At 50.7% G+C, this 19633-nt stretch overlaps 1 protein-coding gene across 6 annotated transcripts in view; it reads left to right on the top strand.

The window, feature by feature from the left end:
• The window catches only part of XPNPEP1 (X-prolyl aminopeptidase 1), a 49239-nt gene extending 31655 nt beyond the window's left edge, over nucleotides 1-17584 (top strand). For all 6 annotated transcript variants that reach the window (XM_066239345.1, XM_066239344.1, XM_066239343.1 and 3 more), the window contains 12 exons: nucleotides 777-987; nucleotides 2533-2622; nucleotides 3979-4029; nucleotides 5186-5244; nucleotides 5376-5453; nucleotides 7119-7190; nucleotides 8418-8478; nucleotides 10199-10268; nucleotides 11482-11655; nucleotides 12284-12360; nucleotides 13522-13620; nucleotides 17319-17584. In XM_066239345.1, the coding sequence (XP_066095442.1) occupies nucleotides 777-987; nucleotides 2533-2622; nucleotides 3979-4029; nucleotides 5186-5244; nucleotides 5376-5453; nucleotides 7119-7190; nucleotides 8418-8478; nucleotides 10199-10268; nucleotides 11482-11655; nucleotides 12284-12360; nucleotides 13522-13620; nucleotides 17319-17447 (1171 nt within the window). In that variant the 3' untranslated portion in view covers nucleotides 17448-17584. The remainder of the gene's footprint in view (nucleotides 1-776; nucleotides 988-2532; nucleotides 2623-3978; nucleotides 4030-5185; nucleotides 5245-5375; nucleotides 5454-7118; nucleotides 7191-8417; nucleotides 8479-10198; nucleotides 10269-11481; nucleotides 11656-12283; nucleotides 12361-13521; nucleotides 13621-17318) is intronic.
• Nucleotides 17585-19633: the final 2049 nt, after the last annotated feature.

Raw genomic sequence — 19633 nt, 5'->3', positions numbered from 1 at the left:
ACCCACCAGCTAGTGAATGGGACGGGTACAGGCGTTACAGGAGGGGCCTGGGCTAGACTTGGGATCCGCAGAGACTCTCGGGGGAAGCAGGACTGACTGCAGCAGAGATTAAGGATACATAGGAGCTGGCTAGGTGAGTGGGAGGTGGCAAAAGGAATGGTGATCAAAGTATCGGGAACAGTAGGAGAGAGCACAGTACGTGTGGAGGACCTGGAGTGGGCCAGTGTGGCTGGAGCACAAGAGTGTGAGGCCAGAAAGTGAGCAAGAGCCTCGTAAAGGGAGGCTCTCACTGTGGCCACGTTCAGGGGCATTGGCTCCTATCCTGAGTGAGCTGTGTACAGAGAACCACGCGACCAGCTTGGAAAGAATATTGTGGCTATGAAAGACAAGATGGATCGGGAAGGCTGGAGGCAGGGGCACCAGGTCGGAGGCTGTGGCACTAATCCGGCTGAGAGATGGCAGTGGCCCGAACGAGGGCAGTGACTGGGCCAGGCTGGAGCTAAAGCTGGCCAGGTTTGATAGAAGTGGGGGGCTATCAGTTCAGGAGGGAAGGAGGGCGTCAGGGAGGACGGGCTAGTCCTGACCTGGGAGCTGGCTGGCTGGTGGCAGCATGCACGGGGACAGGGCACCGTCTGCAGGGCAGGAGTTGGCAAAGGAGTGTGTGGGGGGAGAAGTGCCTGATTCTGACCTCCAGAGGCTAGAGCCGGTTGTCTGTGGGTCTGTGCTCGCACCACGAGCCCTCGCTTCCTGTCCCCTCACCTGTGGCCCCTCTGCAGGCTCTTCATTGATGGCGACCGCATAGACGCCCCCAGTGTGAAGGAGCACCTGCTTCTGGACTCGAGCCTGGAAGCCGAATACAGAATCCAGGTGCTTCCATACAGGTCCCTCTTGAGCGAGCTCAAGGTCCTGTGCACCAGCCTCTCCCCGAAGGAGAAGGTGTGGGTCAGCGACAAGGCCAGCTATGCTGTGAGCGAGACTATCCCCAAGGTTGGTGGCCCCGCCAAAGCCCGTCCAAACCCTGCCACACTCTGTGCGCCATCCCCCTTCCCAGCCTGCCGTCACGCGGCTTTGTCTGTAAAGCAGAGGGCAGTCAGGCAGATCTCAGGGCTGGCTCTCGGGTCAGGTGTCATCTGCCTGGACGGGCCCTTCAGCCTCGAGCCGTAGCGAGAGCCGGAGGGGCCTTGGAATTCATCGAGTCCTTGTTTTCCAGGGTGCACATGAGAGATGGTTTTAGGCGGCACACATTAACACTTCGGTTTATTTAAATGTACCTGTTTTAAAAGTGTTTTAGTGTATACTAGAAAACAATATAATCAGCATATGAGACCATGATATAAAAAATTATTTAAGACAAAGTTGAGTTTAATAAGCTAAGTTGATTTAAAGATAGTTTAAAGAAAAGCATTAAGTAAATAAGAGTCCAGGGGTAGGCAGCTCGGGCAAGAGCTATGCTGGGGGTGTGGGGGTGCTTGGAGCGTGGGGAACATTACTTCCTCGGCAACCCCCGACATCTGATCGAGAAGGGGCCCTGAGACCCAGAGGAGCGTTGGGAGTTGGGCATTTGTCCAAGGTCAAATAATAGTGATAGTCTGCCCTTGACCGAGCTTCTGCTGGGCGATGCCTGACCCTTCATTTAAATTAGTGCCCGGGGCAGGACTGGAATCCAAGCTACCTTAGATGTCACCTGGGCCTCTGGCTGCCAGGTGGCCATTGACAAGCCCAGTGATGTCCCTCGTCTCCATCAAGCTGTGGGCCATCTGGGGCCTGGCCCTCTAGACCTGGCTTGTCATTGCACCCCTGTCCCTGTAACACAGAGACACTCAGTTACTCAGAGCTTTTCTTCCTTGACTTCAGTGGGAATCACACCTGCCTTCTCTGTTTCATGAGGGGGTGGATGAGAGAGAAACAAGAGCGGAGGGAGCGAAGGCCATCTGACCAGTTCTGTGCAAGTGCAGGGTAGCGTACATCCCATCTCCCTAAAGCAGGCTGGCGTCTAACTTGTTCTCTAATGGGGGAGGGTTTTCCCAGCCCTTTAAGATGAGACCATGAATAGTGGCTGACGTGTGATCCCCGAATGAGAAGGGGGAAGGAGCAGGAGCCCTCCCTCATTAGTCATGCGCGTCCCCAGACATTGGGAAAAAGGCTCCTTTGTACAGCGATAACAGGGTATTTCAGTCAAGCCTTGATCCCTTAGTGAACTCTGCCCACAACTATGGAGGCTTGAAAAGCAGTATCTGGCTGAGGGCTGGCAGCCAGCAGTCTCAAAGAGCTAAGGGGTAGTGGGTAGAAAAGAAATACCTTGGTGGACGTACTTTATCTTTTTTGATGAGCTCAAGCCCCTTTTGTTATGCTCTGAGAGTCATTAACCAGAAGAAGCAGATCTTCAGGCCCCATGGTTCGGCCAGCTTGGGTGGGTCTTGAGTGGGAGCTCTTCGAATGGTTTGTCTTTGGTGTGGCGTGCTGGGTGAAGAGGTAAGGGCCTGGTTGAGGGGAGCCAGCCTCGATTTCCTGTCTGTCGCCCTTTGCCTCCAGGATCATCGCTGCTGTATGCCTTATACCCCCATCTGCATTGCCAAAGCTGTGAAGAATTCTGCTGAGTCAGAAGGCATGAGGCGAGCTCATGTGAGTAAAGTAGTTTGTGCAGAAGAGGGGACGTGTGGTCGTCAGAAGGCCCAGCTCCTGACCTGCTCTGTGGCCTTGAGTTTGGCATGAGTTGAGACCCTCTCTGAGCCATCTAGAGTTAATGAGAGATGAAATAAAATAACTGATGGGCTGGATCTTTACAAACTATAACATACAACACAAAGAGAATTGAAGAGAGTGTAGCTCAGTGGTAGTCAACCTGGTCCCTAGCGCCCACTAGAGGGCGTTCCATCTTTCATGGTGGGCGGTAGTGGAGCAACCAAAGTGTAAATAAAAAGATAGATTTAACTATAGTAAATTGTTTCTTTTTTTCTTTTTTCTTTTCTTTTTCTGAAGTTGGAAATGGGGAGGCAGTCAGACAGACTCCTGCATGCGCCTGACCAGGATCCGCCTGGCATGCCCACCAGGGGGCGATGCTCTGCCCATCTGGGGCGTTGCTCTGTTGCAACCAGAGCCATTCTAGCACCTGAGGCAGAGGCCATAGAGCCATCCTCAGCGCCTGGGCCAACTTTGCTCCAATGGAGCCTTGGCTGCGGGAGGGGAAGAGAGAGAGAGGAAGGAGAGGGGGAGGGGTGGAGAAACAGATGGGCGCTTCTCCTGTGTGCCCTGGCTGGGAATCAAACCCGGGACTCCTGCACGCCAGGCCGATGCTCTACCACTGAGCCAACCGGCCAGGGCCAGTAAATTGTTTCATAAAGATTTATTCTGCCAAACTTAGTGAAAATCTGACATAAAGTACTTGGTAAGTAATTATTATTATATGCTTTAATTTGCCATAACTCAGCTTTATAAATTTTATAAAGTAAAGTTACTTCCCTACTTTATAAATCACTATTACTGTGGAACCGGTGGGCGGTTAGAAAATTTTACTACTAACAGAGATACAAAAGTGGGCGGTAGGTATAAAAAGGTTGACTACCCTTGATGTAGATGACGGTGAAAATGGCGAAGATGAAAATGAGGAAAGTGAAGCCTCTTAAAAGTCTGGATTGTATCACAGAGCCAGCAGAGGGTCTAGAAAGAATTGGGGCCCAGAGCGGACTTTTGACAACGGCCTGTCTCCTGGCCCTGTAGGATTGCAGCGAGCCTTGTGAGGGAGCTGCATGTGCTCTGAGGCCGGCCTCTTGCGCACTGGGACTGAACTGCACAGCAGCGGAGCCCTGTCCCGGATGGGGGCTTACTGCAGACTTGTCACAGCAAGTGCGTGTCGGTCCCCAACTGCTGGTGCTTTGTGCCCTATAGATGCAGCCCTCTCAGAATCAGTTAGGGCTGGGCTCTGAGTCTGCTCATCTGGTTTCCAGTAATAACTTAAAAATGTCTTCATTGTTTGCACAGATTAAAGATGCCGTTGCCCTCTGTGAACTCTTTAACTGGCTGGAGAAAGAGGTTGGTTCTCTAGTCTTTGTTTACTGTGTGGCTATAGATTGTCCAGAAATCAATGTGTGTGTGTCTAACCGAGTCCCCTCCCATGCTCTGGTGACCATGGTGTCTTATGATCTGATTTTAGTGCTCTCTTTTAATAGTTTTTTGTCTGGAAATTTGTTGTGTGTATATTTAAACATTCTGTAATTGTAGAAATAGCCACAAGGACGAAGGAAGGAATTTCTTAATGGAGTTCCTTTCTGGGTCAAGGAATTGTCTTGTAACTAAGTAGAATTTCATTATAAGGAAAAATGACTCTCATGATACTATTGTAAGGAAACTGATTGTATTAAAGGAAATCTATTTTTGTGTACATTATGAATATCAATTTAAGCCATTAAACTTTTTGTATTAAACTGACTCTTGACCATTAGTTTCCTGCCCTTTCCCTCCTTGTGGTTGACAGGACGGTGATTTCTTTATGTTATTATTACATAATATCTCATTCCCTTGAAGTATGAAATCAACAACTCTTTAAAAGTAGCTTAAATAAGAAAAAGAAAATATCACCCTTACTGCCACCAGTGTAATTATTTTTCCCCCTCTGGTTGTTGTTTATCTGTGTAAATCATTTTTATACATCTTTCATTGTACAAATATGATTTTGTTTTGTACATTTTACTTACTTGGTATCATAGTATAAATGTTTCGCCTGTGCTTTGAGGCTTTTAAGAAATGATCCAAATGGAGACTGTGTTTAGTGGCTAGACTGATTTATGTCCCTATTCCTCTTTTCTTTTTTGATGTTTAGACTGTTTTTAACTTTTGGCTGATATCATTGCATTTATCTTGATTATTTATTTAGGATGACTTTCTTAGGAAGAGATGCTTCTAAAATTTTAAACTTTGATGTATTAAGTTTTGGGAGGTTTCAGGATGCATTACTGCGGTATAAAATAGTTGAGTGGGAAAATTAGAAACCCTTCACTTTAGATAGTGTTGGTGAGAGCCTCTGGGAATTCCCTGCTCGTTAAAGATGAGACATAGCTGTGTCCTGTACATTGTGGACAGCTGGGACATGGGGACTGAGGAAGAAGTAAGCTTTCAAAGTACCCTCTTGAATATGTAGGAGACACGTGGGTTACCACACCAGATGATTTATAAGCAACTTCCTTGTCAGGTGCCCAAAGGTGGCGTGACAGAGATCTCAGCTGCGGACAAAGCTGAGGAGTTTCGCAGGTAAGGGTCCGTCTGGGGTTCCCGTGAACCTTGGCTCACTTCCTTGGCGTTCAGTGAGGCTGGGAGGTCCTGATTCTCAGCACAATAGTAAACTTGGAAGTCACTCTGCTCTGTGTGTCTTTCTGTTCCAGGCAACAGGCTGACTTTGTGGACCTGAGCTTCCCAACGATCTCCAGTACGGGACCCAATGGCGCCATCATTCACTACGCGTAAGGCCTACAGAGGAGCGCGCTGGCTTCACGGCTGCTTCTGCCTAGGAGCCTGAGCAGGGGAGAGACATTTCCCAGAGGCCCCAGGGCCCAGCTCGTGTGTCCACGGACACTGTTCCGTGGGAACTGAGACCTGTAGGCTTCCCTGAGGCTCAGATGTATGGCATTGACCTTCTCCCTGACAGTCAGACGGTTGTTCCTTGCTCCTTTCTGAGGTTTCAGAAGCTGTCCTCATAGCCTTTGAATCTTGATGATTTGAATTTTTAGTGTGCCTTTTTTCCTGATAACTGCAGCTTTTTTGATGCACCAGTCCTAAAAAATTCCACTGTGGTGGAATGCCCTGTGACGGGTAGGGAGTTAATCAGGACCTGCCCTTCCCTCCTCGTGGGCTTGAAGCCTGGCAGCACAGCCCACGGGCATTTTTACAGATGACCCGCGAGCGCCCACGGAGCTGAGCATCCCTGCACCGGGAGACAGAGACAGGAGGGCTGCTCCCTCCCCAGTTGAGGACTGACGGCTCTGCCCTGGAGATGGTGGGCACTGGAACCGGTGTGGCCGTTGGGCCCCAGCCTGTTTGCCCAGTCAGATGGTTTTGCTTTGAGTTGGACATTTCGAGTTCTCTGCCCCTCATCTGTGGTGCGCAGTCTGTGAGAGGGCGCGTGGCCTGTCTCACTGTGCTGTGCGTGGGCACGGGCGTCCCCCTCCCCCTTTTGACAACTGCTGTTGGAGTTTTTGTCTTGGGGCACATTTTGAAGGTGTGTGTGGGAGGGAGTCACATCTGTGACCACATAGTTCTCCCGCAGGAATGGTTCTGTCCCAACAGGGAACTGTCAGAAGGGCGACATCTTTTGTCTTATGTTGCACTTAGGTGATGAATTTCCTGGCCCGGCACTATCCTAGAATGTCCAGATAATTAACACATTAAACAGGCTGTGGGAGGCCTGTTGGGAGGGGAGCTGTCCCGGGTCTGGTTGGAGGGGCGCTGACGCCCGTGGGCTAAAGGAGCCGGGCACCTCTCCCAGCTGCAGGCTGGGGGCCCGCGTCCCTCTCAGCACTTCCCAGTGTAGTGATGTGTGGAGAAGGCTCAGGGAAATGAGGTCACTCTGTAAAAATACCTCGTGTTCACTTGAAAACAGTGCTCTGGCAGACAAGCATCACGACCCACTCCTTTTCCCAGAGAAAGTCCTGTGTCATTTTTCTCCCAAATGGAGACATTCCCCCTGCCTGCCTGGTGGCCTGAGAAGCAAGCATGAAGGCTCCTGCTGGGGTCAGATTGAGGGAGGGCCTGGGATTCCCACACCCAGAGACAGTGACTCCAGGCTGCTCTAGTCCTAGTTTTCAGGACTCTGGCTTGGTTCTGTCCTGTCTATTGATTATTATTTTTGTAGTTTTACCATGATCTCATGAATACCTACGTATTTTGTTCCAGACACAAATGGAGATAGTACAAAGAAGTACGCTATTCTTCCTTTTCTTAGCTCTATCTTGTTGGGGGAGATAGGTTGACTGGGTTTTTGAGTAGTGGAAGTTTAATATTAGTTAGAAAACTAAATGATTGGGTTTGAGACTTACATAGTTGTAAGAACAGTATTAAGTGTGCCCTCCTCCCGGATTTCGCAAGTGCTTACATGTGTGGAAGAATGCATTTTTCATTAACTCTCGCAGGCCAGTCCCTGAGACGAACAGGACCTTGTCGCTAGATGAGGTGTACCTCATTGACTCGGGTGCTCAGTACAAGTAAGTGAGCAGGGCGGTGTGACCTGCACTCTGTTGAGACGGGGCAGTGGGCAGGGGGATAAGCCAGGCTCCAGCCGAGAGTGCTCAGCTGGCAATCTCATTCTGCACCAGCCACTAGTGAGGTGGTCCCCGGTCTCGTCCTTTGTTTCACCCTGGTTGAAATAACCCAGTTGTGACTTGCTTCCTGTGAAAGACTGACAGAAACGTGAAGTCTGTGGCCGAAAGTTGTTAAATACTAAATAAATAACCTAAAGCAAGCTTGCAGAACCACTGCAAATTCTCCTGCCCCAACCCATAAACCTCTTGCTATCTCCCTGGACTTGCTGTGGCCCAGGGCCTTGGGAAGTGAGGGAGTAATTCATTTCATTTAAAAAAATTTTTCTTTAATTTTAGTGAAGTGAGAGGCAGCAAGGCAGAGAGATAGACTCCTCATGCGCCTGACTGGGATCCACCCAGCAAGTCCCCTACTGGCAGTGCTCTCTCCATCTGGGGCTGCTGCTCTGTTGCTTGGTAACCAAGCTATTTTAGCACCTGAGGCGAGGCCATGGAGCCATCCTCAGTGCCCGGGGCCAGCTTGCTTGAACCACTTGAGCTATGGCTGCAGGAAGGGAAGAGCCAGAGAGAGAGAGAAGGATGAGGGGGAAGGGTGGAGAAGCAGATGGGTGCTTCTCCTGTGTGCCCCGACCAAGTATTGAACATGGGTCTTCCACATGCTGGACTGATGCTCTCAGCTGAGCCAACCAGCCAGGGCTGAGGGAGTAATTTTGAATGAATGAATGTGAAACAAAAGTTGCCCCTGAATTTCTGAATTTCCTTCTTCATATTTTGCTGCTTTCATAGTCATTCCCAATAATTCTCAGAGGAGAACCCATGGTTTGGTTGGGTTTTGTTGTGGGACCCATGAGAGAGCTGGAGTAGGTGCTATCTGCAGGGAGAGGGCATAAGCAAGGCCTGGCAGTGGTCTGCTCCCCACTGCCACGGGGACCATGGCTGGTGCAGAACCTAGTATTTAAATGAGCTCGGCCAGGTACATGGAGACCACGCCCAGCCTTGGGTGTCAGCAACAGCAGCCAGGAGCTTAGAGTGCTGGTGTTGCTTGGGCAATGGTATAAACTGTGGTTCACTTCTAAATTTTAGCAGGATTCAGGAAGTTATCTCTTCTATGTCACAAAGAGACGCGCTTGGGCATTTTTAGGGTCAGTAAACTTGTCCTTTTCTTTTGGAAAGGGATGGAACCACAGATGTGACCCGGACTATGCATTTTGGGAGCCCTACGGCCTATGAGAAGGTAAGGTGGAGCAGAAAACTGGAGAGACCCTTTCTTAAGAAGGACTGTGTTTTTATGAAAAGGGATTGTATAAATAAATAAAATGATGTGTGGGATAGTAAACTAGTCCATTACTGTGGAGTTAGGCTTATCTGCTTTGTGACATCCATTTAATTAATTATTGGAGAATTTTAAAAGCATTCTGTCTGCTAAGGTCACACCAGCTCAGATTAAAAATTAAACAGCTGTGGCCTTCTCTTGAGTCAGGAAATCTCTTTGAGGATGGGAGTAGGGTAGTGAAATACAGGCTTTTTCTAAACAGTATCTAGATTTTTTTTAAGTTTAATGTTCAGTTTATGGGCTTACCTCTCTAAGAACCCTTTGCAATCACATACTCTGCTCAGTTTAGGTCTGTCTGCAAGGAAAGGAGGAAACAGCAGTGGGGGGGGTATGCCAGCACTCTGGGGACAAGGCTTCTGTGGCCCCTCTCCTGTCTGCTGGCTCTGTGGCCCTGAATGAAGCACTTAGACCATCCGTATAAATGGGGATACAAGTATCCGCCTCCTAGGCTGGCTGTGAAGGTTCCACAAACTGAGCAAGTTCCCGGGTCAGACTCACTGCCCAGCAAATGTTGGTTGAGTGTCTGAGTGAATCTCAGAGCTCCTTCAGGAAGTTTATGTAGGGAAGGAGGGTTTATGGGATGCAGTGAGACAGATTTTATAGTTTTGGTTGCTTGCCTTGTCTCATCATAGGCACCAGCACCTATTTTTTTTTTAAAGTGAGAGGAGGGGAGATAGTGTCTCCCACATGCTCCCCAACCAGGATCCACCTGACAACCCTGTCTGGGGCCGTTGCTTGAATCAACTGAGCTATCCTCAGTGCCTGGGGCCAACGTTCGAACCAATTAAGCCACAGGCTGCAGGAAGGGAAGAGAAGCAAATGGTCACTTCTCTTGTGTGCTCTGACTGGGTATCAAACCTGGGACATCCATACACTGGACTGATGCTCTGTCTACTCATCCTTCCCGGGTGCCAACTGGCCAGGGCCCATCAGCACCTTATAAGAGTTTGAGCTTGGGTCCAGATACCTCTGGTGTGACTCTTATGCTGTAGAGGAGCCCCAGGCCAGATTGAGGAGTTGGGGTGCGTCCTGGCTCCGCCTCTGACTTTCCAAGTGGCACTCTTCTCGTCTAGGCAGCAGGGCTAACCCCTGGGTGCAGCGTGGTGGTAAGGAGCACGGGTGTTGACTCGGGGCCGCCTGGCTCTGAGGCCAGATGCTGCCAGATGCGTGACCTGGCTGGCATGCTGCCTTGTCTCTTTAAAGTGTGGATGGCAGCAGGGCCTAGTTATGACGTGTGGGCTGAAGCATACACTGCCGAGTGTTGTGCCTGGCACAGAGACTAGCTCATTACTGTTAGCTGGTGTCATCAGGACTGATTGTGACTTTTCCTTTTCCTAGTCTGAGGCTTCGGTGACAGAGAGGGTGTCAGGATGCTCATTGTAAGGGAAAGATGTGTGGGTCATCTCTCTTGACAGTTCTCTTTTACTCAATTTAGTATCAAGATTTTCTGGAAAACTGGTTCCAAGGCCAAACTTTTTCCCACCAGATTAAAAAATTTTTACTTTGATTTTCTGTGTGGTATTGTTAAAATCTTTAGTGGCAAGGCTTTCTAAACTACCGGAAACAGCAGGATCAAAGTGCCCAGCTCTTCTGCAACATGCCCTCTGGTTTTCTTTGGCAGGAATGCTTCACATATGTCCTCAAGGGCCACATAGCTGTGAGTGCAGCCATTTTCCCAGCCGGAACCAAAGGTAGGTGGCTCCTTCTGTCATGTGGCAGGCCTTTTCTTGTTCACACATCACACGTGTCTGAGTTTGAGTGGAGAAACATATCCTCCATCTCTGTGTGGGGTCCAGCCCGCTTCAGGCCCAGCCAGGGCCAGCGGTGAGGTGCTGTGCGGAGGGAGGTTCCTGGACCCCCTGATGAGCTCAGAGGTGTAGCATTTGGCCTGGTGTCAGCCGTGTGCCAAACTCCTGACCACTGATGGTGTTGGATGACACAGGCTGGTGGCTCCCAGCAGAGGGCAGCAGGACACGCGGGCTTCAGGGCCCCCGTGGAAGTTGGTGTAGCCTCCAGTCTGTCCTTCAGTCCTGGGCCAGTGCCTTCTTTCAGGACCCTGGCTAGGATTTATTTTATTGGGCACCTGTCAGTCCATACCTCCTTGCTTAAGGACTGGTGGGTGGGGCATCGAATGGGGCGCCTGCAGGACCTGGGCCTTGAATCTGCTTAGGTTGGGCCTGCACTTATCTCCTGGGTGGGGGTTTCCTCATCTGTGGTGCCTGCCTGCTTGCCATATGGTTAGTCCAGGTGTCCCCAAACTCGGCCCACGGGCCGCATGCGGCCCCCTGAGGCCATTTATCCGGCCCCCACTGTGCTTCCGGAAGGGGCACCTCTTTCATTGGTGGTCAGTGAGGGGAGCATAGTTCCCATTGAAATACTGGTCAGTTTGTTGATTTAAATTTACTTATTCTTTATTTTAAATACTGTATTTGTCCCCCCCCCCCTTTTTTTTTACTTTAAAATAAGATATGTGCAATGTGCATAGGGATTTGTTCATAATTTTTTTTTATAGTCCGACCCTCCAACGGTCTGAGGGACAGTGAACTGGCCCCCTGTGTAAAAAGTTTGGGGATCCTGGGTTAGACTCTCGTCTTTGTAGTTCTGAAACCTCAGAGCTGGGAGGGGACGTCTGTGTCATCTAACGCAAGCCTTACCCGCTGTGGGCGACCGTCCCCTCACCAGCATCCTGGGCAGGTGGCCGCCCCGCTGCACACTGAGCTGCCCTCCTCAGGCGCTCAGATTGTTAGAAAGTTCTTCCTTGTCTGAGCGGAAATCGGAGCCCTCTAGTAACTTGTACCTCTGGTTTTCGTTTCACCTTCTAGAGCCAAACGGAGTCTCATTTCTGAAGTGCTTTGCGACTTGAAAAGCACTGCACAGCTATCACGTGCTTCTCTGTGTCCCCAGGCCACCTTCTCGACTCCTTCGCCCGCTCGGCGTTGTGGGACTCTGGCTTGGACTACCTGCACGGCACGGGCCACGGCGTCGGGTCTTTCCTGAATGTTCACGAGGGGCCTTGTGGCATCAGTTATAAAACGTTCTCCGATGAGCCCCTGGAGGCAGGCATGATTGTCACTGACGGTAGGTGGCCCTCACAGAGCATGTGTGCACGGATCCTCCAGCCTCTTTGAAAGCTCTTTGTTGTTTCTTATACTTTAATTATCCCAAGGTGAATTGGAAGTAATTTTCCCTTGTCACCTTGAATTAACCTTTTATGATTATAAAAGTGATACATGTTTATTATAGGAAAAGTGAGACATTGGAACAGTATGAAGAAAAAAATAATTTGTAACCTAATCACCCAAGGGAAACATGACTTAATATTTTGATATGTTAGCCTTTGGTCTTTTTTTAAGCGAGATTGTACTGGACGTATTGTCTGTATTCTACTTTCTTAATTTACTGCCTTTTCCCATCTAACCGCCAAGTTCTTGTGCATGTATTTCAGTGCCTGTCGGATGTGTCCTCTGCTACTGTCCTCCCCACCCTGCAGTCAGTTGTCAGGAACCTCAAAACCTTTCTTCCGGTACCCCAAGTGCTTATTAGAAGAGGCCACAGGGGAGAAGGGGGCCTCTCTGGGCTCTTGCATCCAGACTGAGCGGGCCCTTCGCTGTTCCTGCCCCCTCTCTGGGCTGCCCCATGGAGGGAGAGCTCTGTGTGCATGTCTCCATCGTGGACCGCTGCTCACGGTGGGTTTGCTTTGTTCCAGAGCCAGGCTACTATGAGGACGGGGCTTTTGGAATTCGCATCGAGAATGTTGTTTTGGTGGTTCCTGTGAAGACCAAGGTGAGTAATCGATATATTCATTTTTTAAATTTCCTTATTCCTTAATGGGAGAAGATGAAGACTTACATGTTTGGAGCCAAGACTGTGCTGTTTTGGGCACAAGTCTGTGCCTTCTTTCCCTGACATCAGGGACTTTTCTGGAACGGGCTGTCCCCTGCAGAGCCAGAAAGAAAACCCTTAATGACCGGGGACCTGGAAGGGGAATACATGGAGTCAGGCAGGTCCTGGCTTGACCAGAGGCAGCGTCTTGTCCCGAAGTGCCTTCTGTGTGGGGTGCTTGTTCACAGGCTTCTCCCAGACCCTGACTCAGTGTCCAGGCCTGGGACTAATGCCCCAGGTGCTTTTTCTCAGGTAAAGCTGAGGAAGCCATGGGTCAGGGGCCTCGGGCTGGCAGTAGATCAGGTGTGTTGTCTGGAAGACAGATGTGTCCCGCTCTCCCCCATCAGTATTACCGAGAGGTCACAGGGCCTGAGGTGCTATGCTATACTGAAACACCTGTTCTCCTCCTCCACTGATGCCTGGAAACTGAGCAGATCAAGGGAAGTGGCTTCCTGTGCTTCCAGCAAGGTGGACCCCAGGGCCTGCTCTCTGCTTCCACATTGCAGTCACTGTTCGTGAAAGTGGCCTCTTACCCCCCAAATCCCTGCCAGGACAGAGACCCAGCGTGCTGTGTGTGCCCTGGCTGTTCCGTGTCACGGTGGACACAGTTGTTACCTCCCCCCTAGTGGGCCTGGCTGGGTCAAGGCTGGCCTCATATTTGACTGTGTAAAAAAAGGATTTGGGGGATGATATCCCAGCAGGGTCTTGAGAACCCAAACCTGGGAAGCCCCTGCGCCCAGTCACCCACACTCCCTGCCTACTTCCTCGCCATCACAGTGGGCAGCAGTGTCGTGGCCCTGCTGCCCGGAGCCCGTCAGCACCTTTGTGTGGCTTGTCCTGAGGGCACAGGCTCTGTCTGCGCCTCAGAGCAGCTCCTGGAGAGTGGCCTCCGCTGAGTTCATTGTGCCTCCTGTGCCTCTCAGAAATGTTGACCAGCGAATCAGTCTTGATTGCCAGTGACCCCTGGCTGTGAGGGCTGGCCTTGTCTGGGGGGACTGACCTCAGGGTGGCTCATTGTCATAAAGAGGAGTCAAAATTTCTGTTTTCTTCCTTCCTCCCCAGTATAACTTCAGTAACCGGGGAAGCCTGACTTTTGAACCTCTAACTCTGGTTCCGATCCAGACCAAAATGATAGATGTGGACTCTCTTACAGACAAAGAGGTAATGGGGGAGTCTTGGGCAGAGTGGCCATGGGGTGGGGAGCTACCCTGTGTTCCCTCGTTTTTCAAATCCAAGGTCTTGGCCAGCCGAGTCAGGTGATCAGGTCTGCTGAGCTCTGCAGGTAGCTTCCTGGATTCACTGGGCCTTCCCAGCGCTGTGGGGCTGTGGGTTCATGGGTGGAGGCGTTGCCATCGTTTCCCAGGACTGCAGGGGCTGCAGCTGCCATGAGGTGTGTTTGGCAAACGTGGGCCACGCCATGTGTCTTCCTTACAAAAGCCAGACGGCTGTGTGGGGGGCCTGTTGGCTGTTGCACAGAGCAGATTGTTTTCATGTGTTGTGTGAATCACTGAGGAAGTGAGAAGCGGATCCATTATATCGTATATATGCCTGGTTATTGCACGGGGAGAGCCCATAGAGAGAGGAGACCTACTGTTCTGGTCACTGGGCTGTGACAGCCTTCACAGAGCAGGAGCACGACGGTGCTCACCTGTCAAGCTCGGAGGTTTCAGGTCTTGAAACCCCCTCAAATCCTGGGGTGGCTTTCCAGGCTCCTGAGGCCAGGGAGGTGGCAGGCTCCGTACCCTGGAGTAAGGCTTTAGGGGCCAGGCAGGTGATCAAGGCCAGAGCAGAGACAAGGGTCAGAAGTGGGTCAGGAGCAGTCAGCGCTGGACAGACAAAATAGTTCCCAAGCCAGGGAGACAGAAACCAGGACACGAATTCCAGGGCAAAGCAGGTGGTCAGGGTGCCGTCAAAATGTAAGCGACTGGCAGGAGCCAAAGGCAGGACAAGCGTGGTGGTTACTTGGCAAATAAAAGGTTGTTGTGGCCCTGACTGGTTCGCTTAGTGGTCAGCCCGGTGTGTGGAAGTCCCGGCTTCAATTCTCGGTCAGGGCACACAGGAGAAGCACCCATCTGCTTCTCCACCCTTCCCCCTCTCCTTATTCTCTCTGTTTCTCTCTTCCCCTCCCACAGCCAAGGCTCCATGGGAGCAAAGTTGGCCCGGGCACTGAGGATGGCTCCATGGTCTCCGCCTCAGGTGCTAGAATGGCTCTGGCCGCAACAGAGTGACGCCCCAGGTGGGCAGAGCATCGCCCCCTGGTAGGCACACTGGGTGGATCCCGGTCACGCACAGGCGGGAGTCTGTCTGACTGCCTCCTTTGGAAAAATACACACACACACACACACAAAAGGTTGTTGTTACCACTGGCCTTATCCCAGGGCCTTCGAGTGCCTCTAGGGCAGGAACGTGTCCTCAGTGGGGCCTGCCTGGGCCTGGCTTGGCACTACAGCACGTACCTCTGAGGCCCGAGCAGCCTCCTCTTAGAGGACTGCAGCAAGGGCCCTCCTAGCTAGAAGCCTTTTCTGCCTTGTCTGCTCACCTAGGGGTGACAGAGGGGCACCCAGTTTCTGCTTAGCTTTCCTCTGTGCTTGGCACCTCTGCGTGACCAGTGTCCTTGGGTCAGCCAAGCATTCACACCCACAGGACCCAACGGGGCCCTGCTGTGCTGGTTTATTCAGCTTGTAGACGACGAGGAACAGGACAACATTCCCCCTGTCAGCAGCACAGGGTCAGCTGTGTGTCGTCAGCCGGGAGAGTCCCCGCAGCGGTCCAGGGGCTTTTCTCTAGCCCCGCAGGGGACGATTTAGGGGAAAGGGGACGAAAACATGTAGTGGGTACAGGGCCCACCCTGTGTAGAGGCTTCTTCCCTAGGAACCGGTCTCTTGTAATGCCCTTGGGTGCAGCGGGCAGGGTCTTAGTTAGGGACTCTCCAGAAACAAGTCCATGTGTTCTGTTGGAAGCCCAAGGTTATGGCTTCCTACCAAGTAATTCTAGGTCATGCAGTTCTTGCTGTCCACACAGAGTGTACTAACCAGGAGGACTTCCATATGACTTTCTACTTCCAGGGAAATAGTGCATGAGGAAGGTTAAGTGAGGCCATTTTTCCCTGTGGGAGAGTTTTGTTAGCCCACTCAGTCTGCACCATGACATTGGACTTAGACCAACCAGATAGCTCTGTCTCATCCAGTGCTCATTACTGTACCTTGAACACCCAGATCACTGAGCTATTTTTCTGTCCAATTAGTTTTTATAGGACAGATATCTTACCCTGGGACCATTAGCATTTCCTACAAATAACCAGACAACAGTATTTATCATATCAAGCAGACTATCTTTTAGCAAAAGGGTCCCTTTCCCATATAGTACGCAATAAATCTGGGCTTCTTTCATTTGAAGGCAGTAATATCCCACAACAAGTTTCTGTTCATTGGGTTATCAAAATACGTGTGTTGCCCTTGACTCTTATCCCCAACAGACTGTCTTAGCTGTCACTTTTGGGAGTTTTAGGATTGGGCCAGCATTCCCATCAGTTGTCACCAGATGGCAGCAGAGGACTTTGGTTGGCTGTGACCAGGGCAGCGGCAGACTGCCTGTGGGAGGTTGCTGTGGTGCCCTGAGGCTGCCCTCGCTTACCCTTTCCCTCCCTCCTCTGTCCAGAAGGGCCTTGGGGCTTTGTCTGTGGTCGTGGTTGGCCCTTGCTGCAGACATAGCACTTCCTTCCCAGCAGGGGTAGTAGGCTCTTTGTCAGTGGGGATTAGAGCCCTAGATGGGCAAAGCCAGTTGGCACCATCACCCCATCTGTCTGCCCTGGTGCCTTGAGGACTCATGTGTCCTGTCCTGACCTCTTAGCTGGGCTTTGGTACCTGCTCCAGACTCTAGTCCCCAAAGCCCATGATTTTGTAACAACACTGTCTCCCCAAATGGCATTTGGCTCATTACAACAGCCACAGCCGTGGTGGTGGCAGTTTGCTGCCTCTCTGCAGGGGGGTGTCCAGTCAGGCCCACTTACGGAGAGTGAGGGAGTGGGTCGTTGTCCTCATGGTGGAAACTGACTTTACTCCAGCCTTCATTCCCCAGCTCCTCACGCCCACGAGGGGCGATGCACCCTGTTCCAGCTGTGGGACTGGGATCACCAGACCCAGTGGCTCAGCCTGCAGCCAGGTACCAGGCCTGTCAGACCTCCTTTCTACCTCGTTGTCTCCTGCCGTGGCCGCATCTGCTGAGAGTGCAGTGGGCTTCCTCCCTCCTCCACCCTGCAGTACACAGTCCTTGGCCGCACGCTTGAGACCCATGTCCTGGTTTATTGCCAGTGTTAGGTTTATCCAGGTTAGGTGCTCAGTGTGTAGGAAGGCGGCTTCAGGTGTGTCCCTTAGCGGGAGCCTTTCTAGCAGCCCAGTGCTGTTTGTCAGGCTCCCCCAGCACCCAGGGGGCTCAGGTGTACGGGAATGAGGCCACTGGGGGGGGGGGGTGCAGGAGCTACAAGGAGACCCTGCCCCTCTCTCCCGTAGTGGCCTGTGGGTGTGGTTTCCAGCGCCCCGACATGAGGCGCCTGGTTAGTTACTCTGCACGCAGGGAAGCCCGGAGCCATCACTTGCCATTAGGTTTTATGGTTCCCTCCCTGTCATGGCCGGTCCACGCGCTAGACCTAGGCTGTTTCAGGGGCATTTTCACCAGAAGCGATGCGGCCTCGTCCTGCCTGTTTCCAAGGAGACAGAGCACAAAGAAGCCCCTTGTCCGAGAGCAAGGTGGAAGGATTCTCCTCTCCCGGGTGATCTCAGCATGTGGGCCTTCACTGTCTGCCGGTAGCTTTGGAGCGAGTGTGCCTGTGAACATGGTGCCCCCTGTCTTTCTGCCTCTAGTGTGACTGGCTCAACAGCTACCACCAGACCTGCAGGGACGTGATCGGCAAGGAGCTGCAGAAGCAGGGCCGCCAGGAAGCGCTCGAGTGGCTCGTCCGGGAGACGCAGCCCGTTGCCAAGCAGCATTAGCGCCGCCCCGCTCTGCTTTCCTACAATGCTCTGGGGACAGGAAGACACTCGCAGACCCTGACCTCTTTCCCCCTTTCTTCCTTAACCCCCTTTTTACTTTTAGACTGAGAAGAACTGAAAATCTTCTTAGCCTCTTTGATATTTTCTTGCAAATACTTGATCTTTTATGATTTTTTAAAAAATGGTTGGGAACGAGCCCAGAATAAACACGCTGCACCAGAGGCAGTGTCCCGGGACGGAACCCGAGCGGCTGCAGGGAGTTTTCTGGCCGGCGACGGTGGAACCGCGAGTGCTCCCTGGCGGTCCAGTTCCAGGTGCTAGTGCTGTATTCACGATCACCTTGATGCTCATGAGATGGTATTTATGACCAGTGAATAAAATATCCAAAGGTGTTTCGTCTCCCCGTCTCTTTCCTCATGGCACTGTCCACGCCGCGTGTCAGGCAAGCTCGTTTACAGGGCCAGCGGCCTCCAGGGCGGACGTTTTCTAGGTGAGAGGCCCCTTTGAGGAGAGACCCTTGGCTTCTCTCCATATTATCTTAGTGGTAAGCCTTTATTTCTTTGGAAAACGGGAAATGAAATGAACTAATCTATATTGACCATTCAGGACCAGGATGACAGCAAAGAAAACGTGAACAGAGGGTGAGCCTAAGTTGACAGAGTGCCTCTTTTTCTTTGGAAAACCTAATATTTTGGTGAGTATTTTTATTATCAGGTTTTTTTTTTCTGATTTTAAAATGTCATTGATATGCAAAAAACCAAAAAGAATCATAATATTGAAATTGAGTCTTCCACGACCCACCCTGTGGTAAACATGACAGATATCTCAGCCTAGCACCACGGATCTCATGGTCTTATTCCTTACAGACAGTGGGCTTTCTCTTCACTTGTACATGTGGAGCAAGCCTGAAGGGCTGGCAGAGCTAATGTCCCCGTGACCTCAGAGTGTCATGGCTGCGGATGGGGAAACTGACTTCCTCACCCTGTGGCCGGGACGGATGAGATGTGGTCTACACCACCTCCTGAGTTTTCCCATGGCACTGAGCCTTACTTGCCCATCGTGGTAACTCCTTCAATGATACACCCCTTGTTTTCTTCCTTTCTCCCCCATTGTTTCCAGGGGCCACCCCCACTAAACTTTAAATGCATTCTTGTTTTAGGGTGTGCTTCTTTAAGACCCAACCTCAGATATACTCATATAATCACTATTGTATATTATGTGTATTTAATATATATGCTGTATATTTTTGCCTATTTCCTTGTATTGTCTTCAGTAGCATATAGAATGAGTATGTATGTACATATAAAGGAATATAGGCACACACATCTGTCCCTTATATAAAAGTTGGGTCATTCTGTACCTATGCAATTTGCTTTCTTAACTTGGCAGTAAATATAGCCAGGTTATTTTTTCACATCGGTACATATAGATCTAATTATTTTTAATGACTGTAGGCTATTCTACTGTATGGCTATGTTCTTTTTTGCACTAGTCTCATTAAATCTTAAAAGCATATATTTGATTTTGACAGCTTTGAAAGATGAATGAATATAAGCATATTTTGGCCATTTGCCGAAGCATGATTGGCAATGTCCGTTACTTTCTCCAGCTGGCAGAGCAGGAAATGAAATGAACTAATCTATATTGACCATTCAGGACCAGGATGTGACGTGAACAGAGAGGGTGAGCCTAAGTGGACAGAGTGCCGGAAACCCATCTTGCCCGCTTTCCACTGGCCCTCCATTCTTTTCTCTCAGGGATCGTTGATTCCAACTGGCTGTGTGGGAGGAAGCAAGATAACACGGCTGGTTCTCAGGTTCTGTTTGTAACGTGGCCTCACAATAACAGGATCTATTTTGACCCACCAAAGATCAATTCTTGAATGCCTTTGGTTCATACTTGCTCATATTTCTAGTATGTTCCACAGGATTGGACTTAGAAGGTTTCTCCTCAGATGATGGGGTGTATTAATCATGTGTCTCATCTGTCATTCCTCTAAAAGTCAGAAGACCTGCCCTTTAAGATGCTAGCTATCATCTCTGATGCCCCAAGGGTTTCCTTCTCTCAGAAAACAGGGGTTGTGAATTGCATTTGATTTTGGAATTTCAACAGAATGCAACTCAAGTGTGACGGCACCTCCACTGTTTGTTCTTCAGGCTGTTAGGCTTGTTACCTCCCAGGGCAGT

The sequence above is a fragment of the Saccopteryx bilineata genome, chromosome 7 (genome assembly GCF_036850765.1).
Source record: "Saccopteryx bilineata isolate mSacBil1 chromosome 7, mSacBil1_pri_phased_curated, whole genome shotgun sequence".
Classification (NCBI taxonomy): domain Eukaryota; kingdom Metazoa; phylum Chordata; class Mammalia; order Chiroptera; family Emballonuridae; genus Saccopteryx; species Saccopteryx bilineata.
The sequence above is the reverse complement of the archived record's forward strand: the minus strand, read 5'-3'. Positions and strand labels throughout refer to the sequence as shown.